Source organism: Anabas testudineus, chromosome 18 (assembly GCF_900324465.2).
Source record: "Anabas testudineus chromosome 18, fAnaTes1.2, whole genome shotgun sequence".
NCBI classification, from domain to species: Eukaryota; Metazoa; Chordata; class Actinopteri; order Anabantiformes; family Anabantidae; genus Anabas; species Anabas testudineus.
Genome location: NC_046627.1, coordinates 29,942,471 through 29,960,739, shown reverse-complemented (window position 1 = coordinate 29,960,739; position 18,269 = coordinate 29,942,471). Strand labels below are relative to the sequence as shown.

The window sequence follows — 18,269 nt, the reverse complement described above, 5'->3', positions numbered from 1 at the left end:
ATTTCTTAGTTATTTTGATAACTAAGATATTTTAAAAAGTAAAAATTATACTTACATTTTGAATGGTTCAGTTCAGATAAAAAGGTTTTTGAATGTCTGGTGCAACATTTTATGGAACTTTTTCTAAAACCTAGTATCTTTGGTATCTTTGGAAACCTCCCCTCGACAACATCCACTTACAGCTTGCTGGTACCTGGGAGTCGTGAACACGCCAAGTAGCCTTCTGAGCCTTTAAATACTACACATAAAGTTATTATTACAATAATCATGCTGTTTTGTGTTGGAATGCATTTCTGTAGATGGGTGCCTGCTTCTCAAAAGTCTTCAATGGTTGTCCTCTGAAAATCCACTGTGCTGTCACCTGGATTTTGCCCAAGACAAGAGGTAACACAATAGTTCTCTTAACTGACTCTAACTGCCTCTTTTTCTTCTAACCAATGTCACCATCATGTATGTTAAGATCTTTTATTTGTCTTATGATCCAGTAAAGCATTTTCATTTACTGTATTTTACCTTAAACACACACCTTTCTGCTTTAGATCAGCACCTTATACTAGGGGCAGAGGAGGGCATCTACACACTGAACCTTAATGAACTTCATGAAGATACACTAGAGAAGGTAAGAAAGGGACTGGTCCATGTATTTAACGTCCATAAAGGTAATGCATCAGCTACTGCAGATGTTGACCCTTGCATTTATTAAATGAAGGCTGTGTTTGGTCTGAATGCTCTATAGGGTTCCAGGGTCTTTAGGGTATCATACATAATACATACATGAATAAATGCAAGATGGACCATGAGATTCACAGGTGGACCAGTGGCCTGGTTTCATTGTTGATCATCATAATGTAATGGTGACGAGGGAGCTGAAAGAAAAACGTCAGCATGTTCCTTCCATCATGATCATGAGCTTTGGCATTTGAAATCAGTTTCCTTCAAAGAATGTCTGAGCTCAGACCTTTAGAATTCTCTGTTTGCTTAAGTTGTTACCCTTTAAACAAGAGAAAAAGAAAAATAATCAGAAAAGAATACAAAATGAGCAGTGGGGGCACCTGTAGAGAGAAGATGAGATATTTTAGCTCAGTTTGGTCTGAGAAAGAAATAAAGACTCAAATTAAAGCAACACTTGGAAATAGATTGAGATCACCCAGGAAGAGCTTAGGGAAATGTCTTGTGGGAAGGATGTCTTGGCCCTTTACTTTAGGATTAGAGGCCCAAAGGGTTAGACATGTTTTAAAACCCACTGAGGTTTCAAGGTATATGTATGTGTGTAGTGTGTGTACGTGTATGTGTACTGTATGTATGTGTGCATCACACAGTAAAAGTCCGACTGATTGTCTTTTCTTTCTTCCTGCAGCTGCTCCCTCAGCGCTGTACATGGCTGTATGTAATGAACAACGTGCTGATGTCCGTGTCAGGTAACAAATCCCTTCAAACGATCACTTTGTCAGTCATCACAAAATACTATGTGTTGCTCTAACAATGTCTCCATCCTGCAGGGAAGTCGTCGCAGCTTTGTTCCCACAGTCTGACGGCTCTGTTTGAACAAAGAGGACATGTGCAGAAGAAACACAGCAGTCTGTCACTCGGCACCAACCGCTTCACTGAGAGAATCAGCCACAGGTAGAAGGGCACAGGTGTTGTTGTTGACTTGAACACTGGGTGGCACCAACATGCTCTAGTCTGGAGAGTTTAATTAAAGGTGTTCTTGCTGATCTGACTAGTGTCTCTTGACCCACAGGAAGTTTGCCATATGTGTGAAGATTCCCGACACCAAAGGCTGTAGGAGATGTAGTGTAGGTAAGTGATATAGAATGAACTCTACACATTTGCCCTCTCTTTTCAGTCATAACCACAGGCTCTGCATTTTATTTTGTTCTTTCTCTCAGCAAGAAATCCATACACAGACAGTACATTTCTGTGTGGGGCGGTTCCATCTGGGCTGGTTCTACTATTATGGTATGAGCCTCTGCAGAAGTTCATGCATCTAAAGGTTTGTACGAATGGGTTGCAAATCATATCATTCAGTGGGATAAAATGCTTTGTGTAGAGGTTCACCCCTTATTGTTTTTGCCTTTAAAACAGCACTTTACTCACTCTTGTTTGAGCAGAAGGCAAGTTTAAATAAGTCTGACCTAAGTTACCGTGGAAACAAAGCTCTTCGTCTTAGCCTGGCTAATTTTCAGGTTTGATTAGAACCATTTGTATGGTTTGTGTATTAATTGTAAGTGTGCAGTGTATTCATAGAAAAGATGGCTAGATAGCCATATGGAGGATCATTTAACTGGATTATGTATACATACAGAACTAAAGTTTGTAGAAAAAGCTAATTTATACCATTATTACTAGTAATTACCATAAATGTTATCTGTTGCTCTTTGCAAACATCACCATTTTGTCTTTATGTGTCAGCTTGATATGTTTGATGGCTCGGGCCTGTGTTTCAAAGTATCTAATGAGCAGTTCTAAACTACACCTGATTTACACTCAGGTTACCTTTGATATGATGGAACTGATTTATTTGTATTTTTTTTTAATGGTGGTTCTATTTGTTTGAGAAACAAAAATTGAATTCCTGTTATTTATATTTGATTTCAACCTGCCATATTGTCCAGCACAATGTTTGTTTGTATTGTGAATTAAAATGTCAGAATAAAATTGCACATCATTTCACACTGAAGACACGAAGACATAAGAGATTTAGATTTAGGAATTATTCTGAAAAGGAAAATAAGGTCAATTTCCACCACTGGAATGCCTCCTCACAGGAGGAGGCAGGGTCTTTCTGAAGGTCCAGGAACTATTTGGGTGAAGCCTGCATCTCTGATCATTACTGACTGGTCAGATACAGTGGACACAGATGTAAAAAAAACCCAAAACAAACAGCACATGGGTTTATTTTATTTTGGGCTTATTCTGCTTCCCAGGGCTTCGGTCCTGCTGTGGAAATTCAAATCTCAATTCCTTTAAGCACTTTAATAGCTTTAATAGCATGTAGTGTAAATATTCAGACAGGTGAATTCCAGGTGAAAATAAAACACTTGCCATGTCATAGCAGGTTTTATCTTCAAATGTAAATGTAGATCAGTCTTGATTGTTAACATCATGTCACCTGACCATCTATATTCTGTTACCATCTGCTTGTCATGCAGCACATAGCATTAAGGCTACCGGACTCTCTGCCAATATTTGAGCTGCTCGTGTTGGTGACAGATGAGTTTCCCCAGCTGTGTGTTGGAGTGAGATACTGCAGTAAGGAGAAACCCCCCACCAGCCAGCAGCTCAAGTTTGATATTATAGAGCTGAACGGCACGCCTGCTTCAGTACCAGGTATGATGCACTTCTGTGTTTCTGCTGGTGTTTATGAAGTTCCTAAAGGTCAAACTAAACTCTCACCTTTGACTGTGCATCTGCAGATAGTGGAGCCCTCAGGGCAGACCAGGTGACCCAGCTGGACAGAGACACTGTTCTCATTGCAGTAGAAAGTAAGTTCCTTCTATTTCAACATGCTCTAAATCCTTCTGCAGTTGGTCACACTGACTCATAACATACTCTGTCTCAATCTTGATCCACATCGGATAGAAACTGTTAAGGTTGTGAACCTCCAAGGACTTCCATCCAAAGAGCTGGCTGCTGAAATAGTCTTCGATTTCCCCATTGAAACGCTAGGTAGGAACAACCACTTGAAAAATACAGTGAATGAGAGTCGATGTCCTTCCTGACAGTTGAGTGACATCACATGTTCTCACAGTCTGCTTACAGGACAGTGTGCTGGCTTTCTGGAAACACGGTCTTAAAGGGAAGAGTTTTCGTTCAAATGAGGTGATTTACTGCCTAAGTCAGGCTGAGACTGAGCCGCTGACATCATATGTTTGTCATTCATTCAAATTCATATTTTCACAATATGTCTATAAAAAGGTGAATGTGATATTTGTCTTTCTTGATCTGTAGGTAACACAAGAAATTACAGATGAGAGTCGAGTATTCAGAGTTTTGGGAACGAACAGGTACATTGTCATACCAATAATATAGTAGTAAAAGCAGTACAAGTGGTAGTTTTAGTAGTAATGTTACTATTAATAGTAGTAGTGTTGGTAGAAGTATTTGCATAGACAATACAAGGTTTCAAGCTTCCAAATCAGTCACATGGAAATCTTCCAAAACTGCAACCTCATTTCATTGTAACTTGACAAGGGAAACTCTGTCATACAAGGGAAATTTTAAAAGGCACTTGCAATCAGACTGTGGAAGCATCATATTGCCTTCAGACACATTTTAATATATTTGTGCAAAGAACAAGCACTGTGGATTTTGCCTCCATCCCACTCATTGGAAGGGTTTTATGCAAGGATTAACTCTTGGCCTGTATTAACAGGGAAGGTGGTTTCAGCATTAAAAAAGTCTTTCAGAGTTCATATGGGCATAAGGGTGTTTGAAGACACCAACCTGTCATTTCAGCTAAATATTTGACTTTGTATCAGCTGTGAATTTCTTTGGTTGTGTTTGATCCATGGTCTCTGGATCACCTGTCTGTACAGGGACATCATCCTTCAGAGCAAGCCTACAGGTGACCCTTCAGCACTGAGCAACCTGTACATCCTGACTGGACATGAAAGCAGCTACTAAGAAAAAAGACCCAACTTCATCAAACATCACACTGCAAAGAAAAACACTTGTTTACTATACATGTGTGGTGGAAATGACACAACACACAACAGCACCAGATGCCACTATCTAAGTCCCTACTGTGAACAACACATGTAACCATGGGATTCAGTTGCCTGCTCAAGTTCAAACACACGTAAAAGACTAGGATAGTTCTTGGCAAGCAAAGAGTCTCGTGTAAAGCGCAAATCTTTCCAGCCTAAATCACAGCGTGGCTGCAAAAGAGAAGACTGCTCCATTCCTGCCATTTTAATGAAGATGGCACAGATGTACCATGACATGACACATAAGCTTCTGAATGAGTAACGTTAACGTTGGGTCTGTTGGAATCACCACATTTAGTCAAATGAGAGGACACCTGAGAGGAGCACAGAAGGAATGATCAAGCTGCAAAGACTATAGTGTGAGTATAGTGTGATAGGCTGAGACTCCTGTCAGTAATCCACATGATAAAAAAGAAATATTCCCCTAAACAATCTCACATAATTGCCACAGAGACACACAGTAAACAATGTGATTGAGCTTAGGTCTTTTTCAGAGAATCCCTGTTGAGTTGGCTACTTTTTATAGCATTTGAATGGTGGTACTGCAGCACAAAGCATTTCAACTTGTGGTTTCACCACTTCGCCATAGAGTTTACTTTTGGGGAAAAATCTTTCCACATAGCAATGCTGCATTCATGTCACGTTGGCGGTACCATAATTATCTGCAACTGGTAATGTTTCATAGAAAATAGAAGCTGGAAATAATACAGGCTGCAAAGTTTGTAGTTTAAGATAATCAAACTCCAATTAAATGAATACAAATGCTACAACAACTATCCAACTAGTAAAAGCTCCTAAATCATAAACCATCTTTTTTTTTTTTATCCATGACTAATCTTTATCTATTAATAACATTCTTCATGTACTGTATGACCTGAATGAGTAATTTTACCACAAGGTTATTACTCAAACTGCCAATACTGACATATTTACCACAATTGTATTGTGTATTGATTAAAAAAAATCTTTCAAAACCCCATGTTTTTAGGATGAATCATTCACCACTTTTGACTTGTAAAGTATAAATGAATGTAAAGAAAAGAAGGCTTAACAACATAGTCAAATTTAACTTTATCATGTTAAAATATGAACAAGCCCCCAATATCATATTTGGGGTTTTAAGAAAGAGAAATGAAAGAAATCCTAAACAACATTATGAAGCTAGATTAAAAAGGCAGCTGAATGTTATGCAGAATATTAAGTGTGCATGTAACCAAATTAACTTTTCAAATGTTTTAAATCTAAAACCATCTGATTGTGACAAGTACATTTAAATGTATTTTGAAGATTGTGAAAGTGCTTCCTTTGCATAAATTACAATACATGTGGCCATGTTGAGAGCCTAGAGAAATTTAAAGGGTCGTTCCACTGCAGTTACCCAAGTGTGTCAAACATTAAAGCTGCGTGTCCTCCATCACTAATGGCAATAAAGCTCACACAGGCTAAATGTTCATTTTATTACATGGTGCCATAGAGATTCCACTACATTAGAGTTGTCTTATGAGTTATGTGTGTGTTATGATATTTATGTTATTTATGGAAAGGGAACTGTAGAAGTAACACTTACGTTTCCCTGAGAGATACTTGACAGACAAAATATGCATATTTGTTTTTCAGATGTTTTTATTTTTCTGTTAATGTGTCTAAATGTTATGTATATAACAATACAGTATGCAGTGTGGGGATATTGTAAAACACAAAATAAAGATTTTAGTAGCAGTTGTTGTTGCCCTGGTTGGGGAAACTGATATGAATACTAAAATTGTTGTATGTGATATCAAATAAATAAATAATGATTTGTATTTCTGATTTCCGAACTGAATAAATAGAATCTGTTGATTACAGCTTAATTACAAGCCTTTGTCATTCCATTTAAATATCACAAATATAGAAAAATTATTATATTGACACAAAATACTTAATATAACATATAATATATATATATATATATATATATATATATATATATATATATATATATATATATTTATTACAGATTTGTTAGCAAAATAATCTTGTTAGCAAAGACATTTTGGCAAATTTATTTTAGGTATTAATGTTATTTAATTTTTTTTTATTGTATATACTGTATAGATACATTTTTCTTGAAGGTAATACATCAAATATGCCAATGTATTTCCCCCAGATAACACTGTTATGTCCCTTATTTAAACCATAAGGATGTAGTCTAACTTTTGATAGTAAACGTCTGTTTTGTTTGTCAGTTGTTCAAATAAGTTAAAAAGCACAGTTGTTTTCGTTTGATCTATAATTTATGACATGAGTATTGCCTAATGCATCTTGACACGCTGCCAGCATTCTACAAATATACAGGAAAAAATGAAAGACATTATCACGCAGATACGTGAAAGTACCTGCGTAGGTATAGTACAGTGAGTACAGTAAGTCTAAAAATAATGAAATCTGCAAAAAAACAAAACAAAAAACAAAAAACAAAAACAAAAACAAAAACAAAAACAAAACCACGAGTTCAGAATAGAGACAGTAGTGCAACAGACATCCATCCAGCAGGTGGCGCTAATGAATCTGGATGAGGAAGTTGAAGAGGCGGCCAGTGGCACTGATGAAGCATCGCCATTTCACTTTTCATTCATTAATGTCGAGGCCTACGTTGCGTTATAGGTGAGGTGAAACTTTTAAAAGTTTAATTTTGTTGTGAAACAACATTTCAGGATGATGGCGACATGTGACTATTGTCGTAGTGATGTTATGTATGTTTTCTGTAACGATATGGACTGAATTAACGGGCCAACGCTAGCTAGTGGTCAACTTTAGTTAATGTTGTTGGCTAACTAGCTAATATAGCTAAGTTAGTAGCTTCCTGAGGATATGAGACTTACTGACCCAAACTTTAGAACGCCATTACAATACAGATACAGTCACTACTTATTAAACTAGTTAGCCTTTCATAAATGTAAGTACACGAAACAAATGAACAGTGTTTGCATTCGCTTGCAGGCTAGCTGGCTAGCTGGCTAGCACGACTTGTTTGCTCACGTTAGGCTTATGCCCAAATGACAAACGTCACAGACTGAATGATGTCAGGATCAAAACAGCGTGCTCCATGTCATTACGTGCGAAATTACAGAAGCCAAAACAATATAATTTATGTGTCAGCAAATCAGAAATTGAACCAAATCTGCTAGGTTTACATTTTGCTTGTAGTAGTAGTAGTAGTAGTAGTAGTAGTAGTAGTAGTAGTAGTTGGCTAGTATCGCTGTCTGGGGAGCAACGTATGCATTTTAGTGCAGGTTCACTTCCATACTGCATTCTATTTCATGGTAAGATTGTACATCTAACACACCAGCAGAGGTTTAGTCCCGTGGCACACTCTCGTACCTAAAAGTTACCTAAAAACTCTCTAATCTACTCACAACCTTGCAAGAAATTATACTTCTTTTTAAAGATATATTCAGGATGCTTTAAAACTGTTTACATAGGTGTGTTCAGCTTTACTCAGATGTGGCCTTTAGAGCAGCTGTTTTCTCTCCATGTGAATGTAACTGGGTAAGTGTTTGTGGTATTCCATTTTATGAATGAGGGTAGGCTTAATAACAAGCCCATCTCTGTTTCACTATAGAGAAATACATCTGAATGCACATTATAACTTCCATCTAGGCAGCAGCCATAGTATTAGTATTTATTAATTTAATCTGTCTTGTCATTACTCATTGATTAGGATAAATCCACACTTCTCTTTGCTGTAAAATGTCTGGTGGTTATACAATAATTGTTGACATTTTTCTGTATCTTTTAGGAAACTCAAAATTTCATCATGGTGAAAATTTTTATTGGAAATCTTGCCTGCAATACCACAGCTGAGGAGCTGCGTGAACTCTTTGAGAAGTATGGCAAAGTCTCAGAGTGTGACATTGTCAAAAACTATGGTTTTGTTCACATGAATAACATGTCTGAAGCAGAGGAGGCCATTCAAAACCTCCACCAGTACCAGTTGCATGGCTGGCACATAAATGTGGAGATGAGCAAAGGGAGGCCAAGGTCCACCACCAAACTACATGTCAGCAACCTTGGCGAAGATGTCACAGGTGATGTTCTGCGTGCCAAGTTTGAGGAGTTTGGCCCAGTTGTGGAATGTGACATAGTGAAAGACTATGCCTTTGTTCACATGGAGCGAGTGGAGGACGCCATGGATGCCATCAGTAAGCTGGACAACACAGCCTTCAAAGGTGAACTCTTGGGCTGGGAAAAGTTAGTCTTGTCTGTAGGTACGAATTTGGATTCTGTCGTCGTAAAATCCACTAGCTCATATGAGGAAATTAATGGATAACCTTTACCTTTATTGACCAGGTGGACTGGGAGTAATCACTTTTAAATTTGGAAGTGTCTGTTAAACCCTGTGGCGTGGTATCTGAATAGGCACCGGCAAAAAAATCACCAACACCTGGCACTGAAAGTTTTTCCGCTTGGCTCTGTGTTGGTCGGTCAAATGCATTTAACGTATCTTATAGTCGGTAAGAGCCTTTTGATGTCAGAACCCCACGGTCTCATGCGTGTCTTCTCTCTCCTTAAAAGGCAAGCTGATGAGCGTACAGCTGTCCACCAGTCGGCTTCGCACTGCCCCAGGAATGGGAGATCATACTGGCTGCTATGTCTGCGGGAAGCATGGTCACTGGTCGAAAGACTGTCCAGTCGGTCGGAACGGTAGCCACGGTGAGGGCAGAGGTCGCAGTGGCCGGGCCCCCCCCCCACGGTCCCCTAGGTTATGGCAGGGGCAGCTATGGGATGGTCCCAACTTCAGCAGCTGATTACATGAGTGGCTCTGCATATAGTCAGGCCAGTTATGTAGGTGGGCTACCACCTCCCCCTCGTAGGCTTGGTGGCTATAGCTCTGAGCTCGGGGCGGCTCGGTACACAAGCAGGTCAGCGGGATCCTATGCAGAGAGGTCATCAGCTTACGATCATGACCGTCTCTATAGCAGTCTTGAATATTATGAGAAATACAGAGCTCGCCCTTATGGCTCGAGCTATTTCGAAGATCGTCGTATGTCCTATCTCCCTCCTCCCCCACCTCCTCCTTCCTCCCTTTTAAAGCTTTCCTCCAGCATAGATCCCTACGACCGTCGGCCACTGGTTCCACCTTCGTCTGCTGCCACAGCTGCTGCATACTATGCACGAGACCGCAGCCCAATCAGACGAGTACCGGTCTCCTCAACGAGCTACGTGTACGAGCGAACTCGACTGTCACCGGTGTCACCGTCCAGGAGCTCTTACGCTGTTCCACGAGCCAAGGATCATTATGTTCCACGCTATGCGCCTTACTAAAACTATGCTGCCAAGGTGAGCAACACGGTAAAAAAGTATTACAGTTTATTAGATCCCTTGAGTGGGCCACTGGGATCTCGAAAGTTTAAGGTACTGAATCCTTTGAAGCTGAGGATGATGGGGATTAAGCCCTATTTCTGAAAAAGGATTGCTTTGCTCTCTTTCTAGGTGTGTTATTGAACTGCAGAACTTTTCCTTTGCTGTCTTTTCTTCAAGCTTCATGATTCCATCAGCCTGCACAGTACTCAGCAAGACACACAAGATGTGGAGATTCACATTGGAAATCGTGTCGGTACTTTCCAGGCAGCTGCCCACAGACAAATCATTCTTTCACTCACATCCACATACCATGTTTTCATAAAGGATGATTACTAAAATGCACTGTTTGACATTTATTGTAAAACAGTTTTCCTATTTGCTCTGCAGGTTTTCAGCTCAGTTTTTAGCCATGCCTTTATCTTTCCTTACTTGGGCTTCTTCCTCACACTAAGTAACTTGGTAAATTCACCACGTTAATAGTATTTCTGTTTGTCATTTTGAAGAAAGCTTGAAGAAAGTTTATTCTTCAGTCTTAACACCCTCTTATGATGGCTTCGTGCATAGCTGCTGTGTGCCTCGTCAAATGTAGAGACACAATAGGGACTGCAGAGTTGACTGTTTTTTGAGGGTGAAGGCAACAAATGGGCTACTATGGAGAATAAAAGCTTGATGTGGCCTGAAGTGTCAAGCTTTTATGGAGGCAATATGAATGAATGGAATCCACCTGACCTATTAATCAAAACCTGTTCTGTAGGTAACTAGGGGTCTTCTGTTAATCCATTGCATCAATTCTATATCCACCTCAAGAGTTCTTGTTTCCTTCATGTATAAACATGTATCTTTTCATTTTTTAAATGTTGATGTGGGTTCATTCATGCATTTGGTTGTTGCACAGAGGAGCCTTATCTGGTTACCCTGCACACATTTGAGATGACTCGGTTATATGGATCCTGAGAAAGATGTTTGATTAAAAGATTATTTTTAAAAAAAACTACCACTGATGTCCAACAATATCCTGTGGAGGTCAACAGGTTTTCAGGTATGTTTAGTGACAGCTAAAACCAGTACTTTTATTTATCCTTGAAAGTGTAGTGTCACTAGACATTAAGCTGTCTAGTGTTGGGTGAAATCAGAGCCCTCTGAAGCACATGAATGGACACAGTGATTCAAACACGTCCATGGAGAAGTGAATCCATATCTATGCAGCTGATGTGGCCGAGTAATCAGTTGGGATACAGAATCACATATTGAGCAAATCTAAAACATTCCGGACATTTTTAAATTCCAACTTTAAATGTGTTAAAATATTACTTGGATAAGTTTGTACTTGTTGATCTGAAGTCAAAATACTGTCAAAACAGTCTTTGGGTGATGCCAAACATCATGCATTGTGCAACAACAACAAAAAAAAGAAGTTAATGTTACATATTTTGCCTACATCTAACAACAAATTAACCTGTCATGTAGTTTGGGATGGATGTTTTTTATGTGTGCATGTAGCAGATAAAGACCTGTGAGGCAGGACTCAGGGCTTTGTCGTGAGGCACTTTGTTGAATGTGCCTTTGTTTGTGTTGCATATAAACGGATTTGATGTTTGTATTTTTTCATACTAGCTGTAAAACTACCAGCATAAAATAAAAGTCAATTGAATAATGTTTAGTAAAGCTAAAATTCTTTTTATGTGTGACATTTTTCAGTTCTTTGTTCCAGACATATATGATGTAAACCTTATTGGGTCTTCATGATGGAAATTGTATTCAAGTATTGGGTAAAGTCGCAATATTACTTTTATTATATTACTTTTTTTTTTGTCTTAATACATGTTACAAGTCAAAGATTTGGATACTTTTTTTAAAATTTGATTTCTACTATTTTCTACATGGTTTGAATAAAAAAAGAAAAAAAAAAAGGTGAAAGTATAACATGTTTCAGATTTTAGAGTCCTCAAAGGAGCTACTGCCTCTGTTAGTTTGTGTCTTGACTAAGTTTGTTGGTGGAGTTTCTCGCCTTTTGCATTCAATGGAGAGCACTGATGATGCTCTGCTGAGGAGCAAATAGCCCTAATCAGCTACTGTAGTGATCCAAGCGCTCATCTAAGGAAAGGGAAACTATATGTGATATGATGGTAAATCTTTCCAGAAGACTTCGAGAACTTTGAAAGTTTCTTCACCTGCAGTTGCAAACACCACCCAGATGGCTCACATTGAAAAGAAGACCAACAGTTCTGCAGAGTAGAAGCTTAGAGTGACCATCCAGGCACTGCACCTGACATCCATGCTTTCTAAGACACATCTCAACAGATCAGAGACTGAATCAGGCCTTGGTGAGACAGAAACGGCTAGTGAGGACACTGAGTAGGAGAAAACACAAGGAAAACACATGAGACCAGTAGAAGTGTGCTCTTTGGTCTGATTGACTTTTGATTAAAATGTTTAATTTTTTATTCATCCAGTTATTTCCCTGATACTTAAATCTGATCTTAACAGTTAAGATGCTGAGCGAAGTTATTTTAATGAAAGAAGAGGTTGTTCAAAGTTTCTTTTTACCTTAACTTGCAAATACTGTATGCGGTGTTTATCCTAGCTGCGCAAATTGAGATGCGTATGCAGAAGATAATAATAGAATATTGTTTCTATCCACTATAGTGACTTGTTTTATTTCTCCAGTAAGAGAACAGCTGATTGCATTATAATTGATGTCCTAGCCGTGTGTTTGGTTCACTCTTCTCAGTGGCACAGCTGGTGTTGGGCGCTAGCAGCTAACGTTAGCACTGAGTGCTAACGTTAGCTGCATCCTTCTCTGTTTGGTCACGAGCTGCTGGTGTAACGTCAGTCGGTGAGGAAGCAGTCGCCATTTCATTCTCCGAGGGTCGAGACGCAGACTGCAACTGTAAAAGGTACGAATTCAGTAACCTCAAAATTAATGGAGCCCAGTTATCGTGGTATTCAGAATATGCCAGTGTGCCGTAGTTAGTGAAATAAATTACAACGTCAACAGACATGGATGGTTTCTGTGTAATTTACGGATACGCTATGCTAACTCAAATATGCTATTGGTGTGCAACGTGTTTAGTTAACAGATTAAAAGCGAGGGGGGTGTTATGTAACTAAGTTACCGACTAGAATAGTATTTCATGCCACCATTTAGACAAGTCGATCAAGCTGGTTAACGTTACTTTTTAACCCCTGCTGCAAACGAAAGTAACATTATGTTGCAGGGGCACGATGCATAGGTCGCGCTGTGAATGGAGAAAAATGGCGAGTGAGGGGCGTGCGTTATTTACGTGTCTTTGTCACGTTGCAGTGTTTTCATAGCTGTCGATAAAGAAGATCGATCGTCCAACGTAAATAGTGTAAAAGCCCAACTCCAGTTAAAGTTACAAACGGTTTTCTTCGGGATATGTTCTAGCCTGTGAACCTACTACAACTTATGTAATAAACTGATTTCTCAGTATTGCACTCCTCGGACTGATAGAAATGAGGGAGCAGAGCGTCCTATAGTGGCACAGTAACAACCTCAGAGTACAGGTTGAACAACAACTGGACTTCTTTCAGTCTGAAGAAGAGGCTCAAATGCTAATATTTTTCCACCTTGTGCCTACACATGGTGCCAAAATGTGTATAAAAACTGAAAAGGGTTATTTTTCCTCACAAGAATCAGTACTGCCAGTGGCTATCTATAATAAAGATGTCTTATATATGACACTATCCTGTACTCATTAAAACTTTGATTAAAGTTTAAGAGTTGATGATATTGATATCATAAGAACTTTGGCTATTGTCAGTGTTTAGGTGATAGTCTAGTAATCATTTCTTGTTAGCAGCTTTCATCATGTAGTACATTATGGTTTCCTCCACCTGCTCGCTGCTCAGTTGTCTCAGTACAAGTTGCAGAACCATCTTTTGAATGCATGTAAATAGCAGGATAAATCCAAAGTAAGACTAATTAAGATTTAAGTTAAGTGCATTTAAAGTTTTAATAGTCAGTAGAATTATGGTATCAATAATATTAATTTCTTCTCCTTCCTTAGTGACGTCGTAACTCAACAATGGTGAAAATATTCATCGGGAACCTGTCACCAGACACCACATCTGATGAACTTCGCTCACTCTTCTCGCAGTATGGCAAAATTTCAGAATGCACTATTGTCAAAAACTTTGGCTTTGTGCACATGGATGACAAAACGGAGGCAGAAGAAGCCATCCGCAACCTTCACCATTACGAGCTAAACGGCCAGCCCATGAATGTAGAATTGAGCCGTGGCAAGTCAAGAGGATCCACTAAACTTCATGTTGGCAACATTGCCTGTACCAACCAGGAGCTGAGGGCTAAGTTTGAAGAGTTCGGCACCGTGTTAGAGTGCGATATAGTAAAAAACTATGCTTTTGTTCACATGGAGCGAATGGAGGACGCCATGGAGGCCATTAATCAGTTAGACAACACGGCTTTTAAAGGTGAACTCCTGGGCTGGGCTTATAGGGAGTTTACTTGTATTAACGATATATTATCAAAAATATTTCTGTTCCTGTGAATTGAAGGGTGTTTATGGGTGCACCTCAGGTGAGTAAAAAAAAAAAAGAAACACAAAGGGCTAATGGTAAGCTGAAGAAAGGCAGGTACCCTGAATACTTATTTTAAAGCTGGTATCCGTAATGCCATTGGTGAGATCAATGTGTATGGTGAATTGTTGTGAACACAAGCAGGACCTACTGCAAATTATCACTGACTTGTATGGTCACACGTAATCGGGATGTTAATACAAGAACAGTCAATTGAATACAGAACATAATGAATAACCTTTAATATCTTTGCTTGTTTCAATTAGTCAAATTCAACTGCAGAGTCCCAGAATGACCCACGCACAATATGTGTAAACTTTATTTTGTCTGTGCACATACGTGTTCACGTTTGTCACCACGGTCATAAATTTTGTGCTGCATGTGCGCGGTCTGTATGAACACTTGGCAACACCGGCAGATGATGTGATTTACGTTCAACGGGCTTTCGTGGCTACACAGACTTTATTGATAATTTAGCTATTTAATTTTATCGACTTATCTCAGGTAGCAAGCTTATTTGCAACCATTCACAAGCTCCTACATCATTGTCGTTATTAAAATACTGACTAGAAAAAGTATGTGAACCCTTTGGAATTGCCTGGTTATGTGTTTTAGCAAATTAACAAAACCTTTCGTGCATTATTAAACATTCACATTGCTGGTAGGGAAAAGGGCTATAACATTTTGAAGCTTCTTTGGTAGCAGTAACCTTACACAAGCACTGGGTAAACAAAGCCATGGATATTATGTGCAGCTCTCTTAAGTTTATAACACAGTATGTGTATAGTGTTAAGGACCGGGCTCTGAGTCGGTCACTCCAAAAGGATTTTCTTCATTTGAAGTCACGTTTTGGTATGTTTACTTTGACATTGAGGGTCATTGTCCAGCTGCATTACTAAACACGTGCTGAGCTTCAGCTGGTGGACAACCACATTATCTTGTAAAAATCGCTGTTTAGCCAAAGCAGTCCCAAAAAATGATGCGCCTTTAGTTTAATGGTTTTATGCTAGTATGCAGTACTGCGTGTTGTTCCCTAACAGTTCAGGCCAAAGCTTGATTTACGTGTCTGTCAAATCTTTGCCATAGGTACAGAATAGCTTTTGTGCACCTTCCCTGAAATGTATCTCATTATGGCAAAAGACTGGATCAGCTGTAGTTGAGATCCCCTTGGTGTAACACTGCCATGGAAACATGGTCTAACTTTGAAGTGATTTTTCAGATAACTTTGTGGTTGTTGTAATGAAGCTGGAAATGCTCTATGCAAATCATCACCTTCAACAATAAGTTTTCTTTGACCTCTTTTTTTGTGAAGTGTGGTTCACGTTGCCTGAAACCTTTTTTGACTGTCCATCTCTATGGTTTGCCAGTGTCTTTTATTAGCTTTAGCGATGTCATTAGCATAGGAGGTTCAAATACCTTTTGCAACCTACACTGTGTGAATGACGTAGTCATGATGGATGATACAACATTATGGTTGCTTGTGTTTTAGCAGTTACATTAGTGTTTGCTCATAAATGATTGGAACATATTTTAAGACAAATTTACAGGTGAGTTCAGATAATTCCAAACGGTTCACTTACTTTTTGTTAGCACTGTATCGACATCACTATAGTGACCTTTTGCTAGTGGTGGAGGTACAACTGTGAAGTTACGGATTTCAGCTTTAATAATCATGAAATTTTTTTTTTTTGCGAAATCACAAATCATGTCTTATAGTCTTTTTTTGCAGTATAATGCAGCTTTTTTGCCAGACTCATGGATTAGGAGACTTTGTATGGCAGGCAAACATATTATTTAAAATAAATGCAGGCATGAGTCCTGATTCAGTGTTTTCTTTTTAAGGCAAACTGATGAGCGTGAAGCTTTCGACTAGCCGCCTGCGTACTGCGCCGGGAATGGGGGACAGATCGGGTTGTTATCGTTGCGGGCAGGAAGGCCACTGGTCCAAAGAATGCCCTCTAGACCAAAATGGCTACCACAGAAACGGCTCAGAGCCAAAGTCTGATGGATATGATGCCTCGAGGTTTGGCGGGCGAGGTCGCAACAGGGGTTATCATCCGGACTTCAGTGGTGAGCCAGATTATGGTGGCGGATATGCCTCTGTACATGGTTTTTCCCGGGGTTCTGGTCACAGCAGCAGCATTGCAGGGTACAGAAGGGGTGTAGGCTACGAGAGTGCAATGAGATACGGGCCGCACCCAGGTTATGGCATAAGTGCTGTTGCTGAACATAGCATGGGTCGGATGTACGGCAGTGAAGCAGCATACAGGAGCAACGGTTCACTCTATGGCGCGGTACCAGCCTACCCGATGCGCCGGTCGCCTTATGAGGAAAGGGATCCGTACGGGGTCGTGGACTACTACGAGAAGTACAGGGCCAGTTCTTACGGAGGCAGTTATTTTGAGGAACGTCGTGCTGTCCCCTTGCCTGCTCCATCAACATCCTCCTCTTCAGCTATAATGAGGGAACGTCTGCCCCCCTCTAGCCTCGACCCATATGACTGTCCTCCCCTCCCTCCTCCACCAGCCCCAGTCTCTACATACTATGCACGTGACCGGAGTCCGATTCGGAGAGTCCCTGCCGAGGCAGATGGATACGCATACGAGCGTTCGCGCCTTTCCCCAGTGCCCGCCCTCCCAAGAAGTTCTACCTATGAGCATCCGCGGGATCCCGGCGCTGATCGGGCACAATACACATACTAATTTTTTGTCCCATGCAGACAGATGAGCACTGACTGACATTTAGCAGCTAGATTAGCCTACGTGCCATTGCAGTCAGTCAAAATAACTAGTACACAGTAAATCTGAATGAGAATACCGGGGACAACAGTCAGCCGTGTTTCATGTCTGTCATGTATGTGGGTAGTAAGAATAAATTTACAGTAAAGCTCACCACAGAATGGTGAACAATTAATTTCAGTGTGAATGGCTGAATACGTTCACATTATGCTATGATTTCATTCCAGTTTTTACTCCAAAATGCAGTACAACAATTTCAGTTGACCATCTTTGTCCTTTATACATCTTGTGGTATTGACGCAGTTCTGCTGTGGATTAGCATTAGTGTGAAACTGCAGATCCTGGATTTATTTACAGCTTCGTCAACATCCATTCATGATACTGTAAGAACTGAATTTGTGTTCCTCTGAAAGTAGCTAAATGTTCATACACTATATTAAATCAGTTCTCACAAACACATTAGAGAATGGTGCATGTTTTAAAGGTGAGTTAATTAAATTTGATCATTCTTTTTCAGCAGTATCTAATGTATTACTATATAAATTTTAGCGTTTTGTGTTCACGTTGTCACTGCATACTGTATGTGAAGCAATGGCAAAAAAAACTGGAATACTGTGTCACCTCCTACCTACATTGTTTAACCTATGACTTGTGGAGTGTGATGTCACATCTGTACAAAAAAAATTGATCTGCACACACAAAAATTGTTACACTTTTGTATTTGATTACATCATGCATTTTGTGAAATTAAGTAGTTTTTTTTTTTTAACCAAAATGCATTGTGATAATTCTGTTTTTTTCATTTTTGATAGAAGGCCCATTACTTAAAATAGAATTTCATTGCTGTGACAAAAATGAGGCCTCACATCTTTGACATTTGTTGTAATTTTATTAAAATTTTAAATCAAAACAGCTGTTT

At 39.5% G+C, this 18,269-nt stretch overlaps 2 protein-coding genes and 1 pseudogene across 3 annotated transcripts in view; all 3 read left to right on the top strand.

Moving 5' to 3' along the window:
• Window positions 1-6,559, top strand: part of map4k2 (mitogen-activated protein kinase kinase kinase kinase 2) — a 32,933-nt gene extending 26,374 nt beyond the window's left edge. For both annotated transcript variants that reach the window (XM_026352661.1, XM_026352662.1), the window contains 12 exons: window positions 300-384; window positions 540-619; window positions 1,358-1,418; window positions 1,500-1,623; window positions 1,742-1,800; window positions 1,890-1,993; window positions 3,153-3,330; window positions 3,417-3,485; window positions 3,583-3,669; window positions 3,752-3,822; window positions 3,952-4,007; window positions 4,539-6,559. In XM_026352661.1, the coding sequence (XP_026208446.1) occupies window positions 300-384; window positions 540-619; window positions 1,358-1,418; window positions 1,500-1,623; window positions 1,742-1,800; window positions 1,890-1,993; window positions 3,153-3,330; window positions 3,417-3,485; window positions 3,583-3,669; window positions 3,752-3,822; window positions 3,952-4,007; window positions 4,539-4,626 (1,062 nt within the window). In that variant the 3' untranslated portion in view covers window positions 4,627-6,559. The remainder of the gene's footprint in view (window positions 1-299; window positions 385-539; window positions 620-1,357; window positions 1,419-1,499; window positions 1,624-1,741; window positions 1,801-1,889; window positions 1,994-3,152; window positions 3,331-3,416; window positions 3,486-3,582; window positions 3,670-3,751; window positions 3,823-3,951; window positions 4,008-4,538) is intronic.
• A 698-nt stretch (window positions 6,560-7,257) lies between these two features.
• On the top strand, window positions 7,258-11,733 carry LOC113157710 (annotated as a pseudogene).
• Window positions 11,734-12,816: 1,083 nt separating this feature from the next.
• Window positions 12,817-18,245, top strand: rbm4.1 (RNA binding motif protein 4.1). Its single transcript, XM_026353214.1, has 3 exons — window positions 12,817-12,949; window positions 14,084-14,507; window positions 16,455-18,245. The coding sequence occupies exons 2-3, from the start codon at window positions 14,102-14,104 to the stop codon at window positions 17,312-17,314; spliced, it is 1,266 nt and encodes a 421-aa protein (XP_026208999.1). The 5' UTR covers window positions 12,817-12,949; window positions 14,084-14,101; the 3' UTR covers window positions 17,315-18,245.
• Window positions 18,246-18,269: the final 24 nt, after the last annotated feature.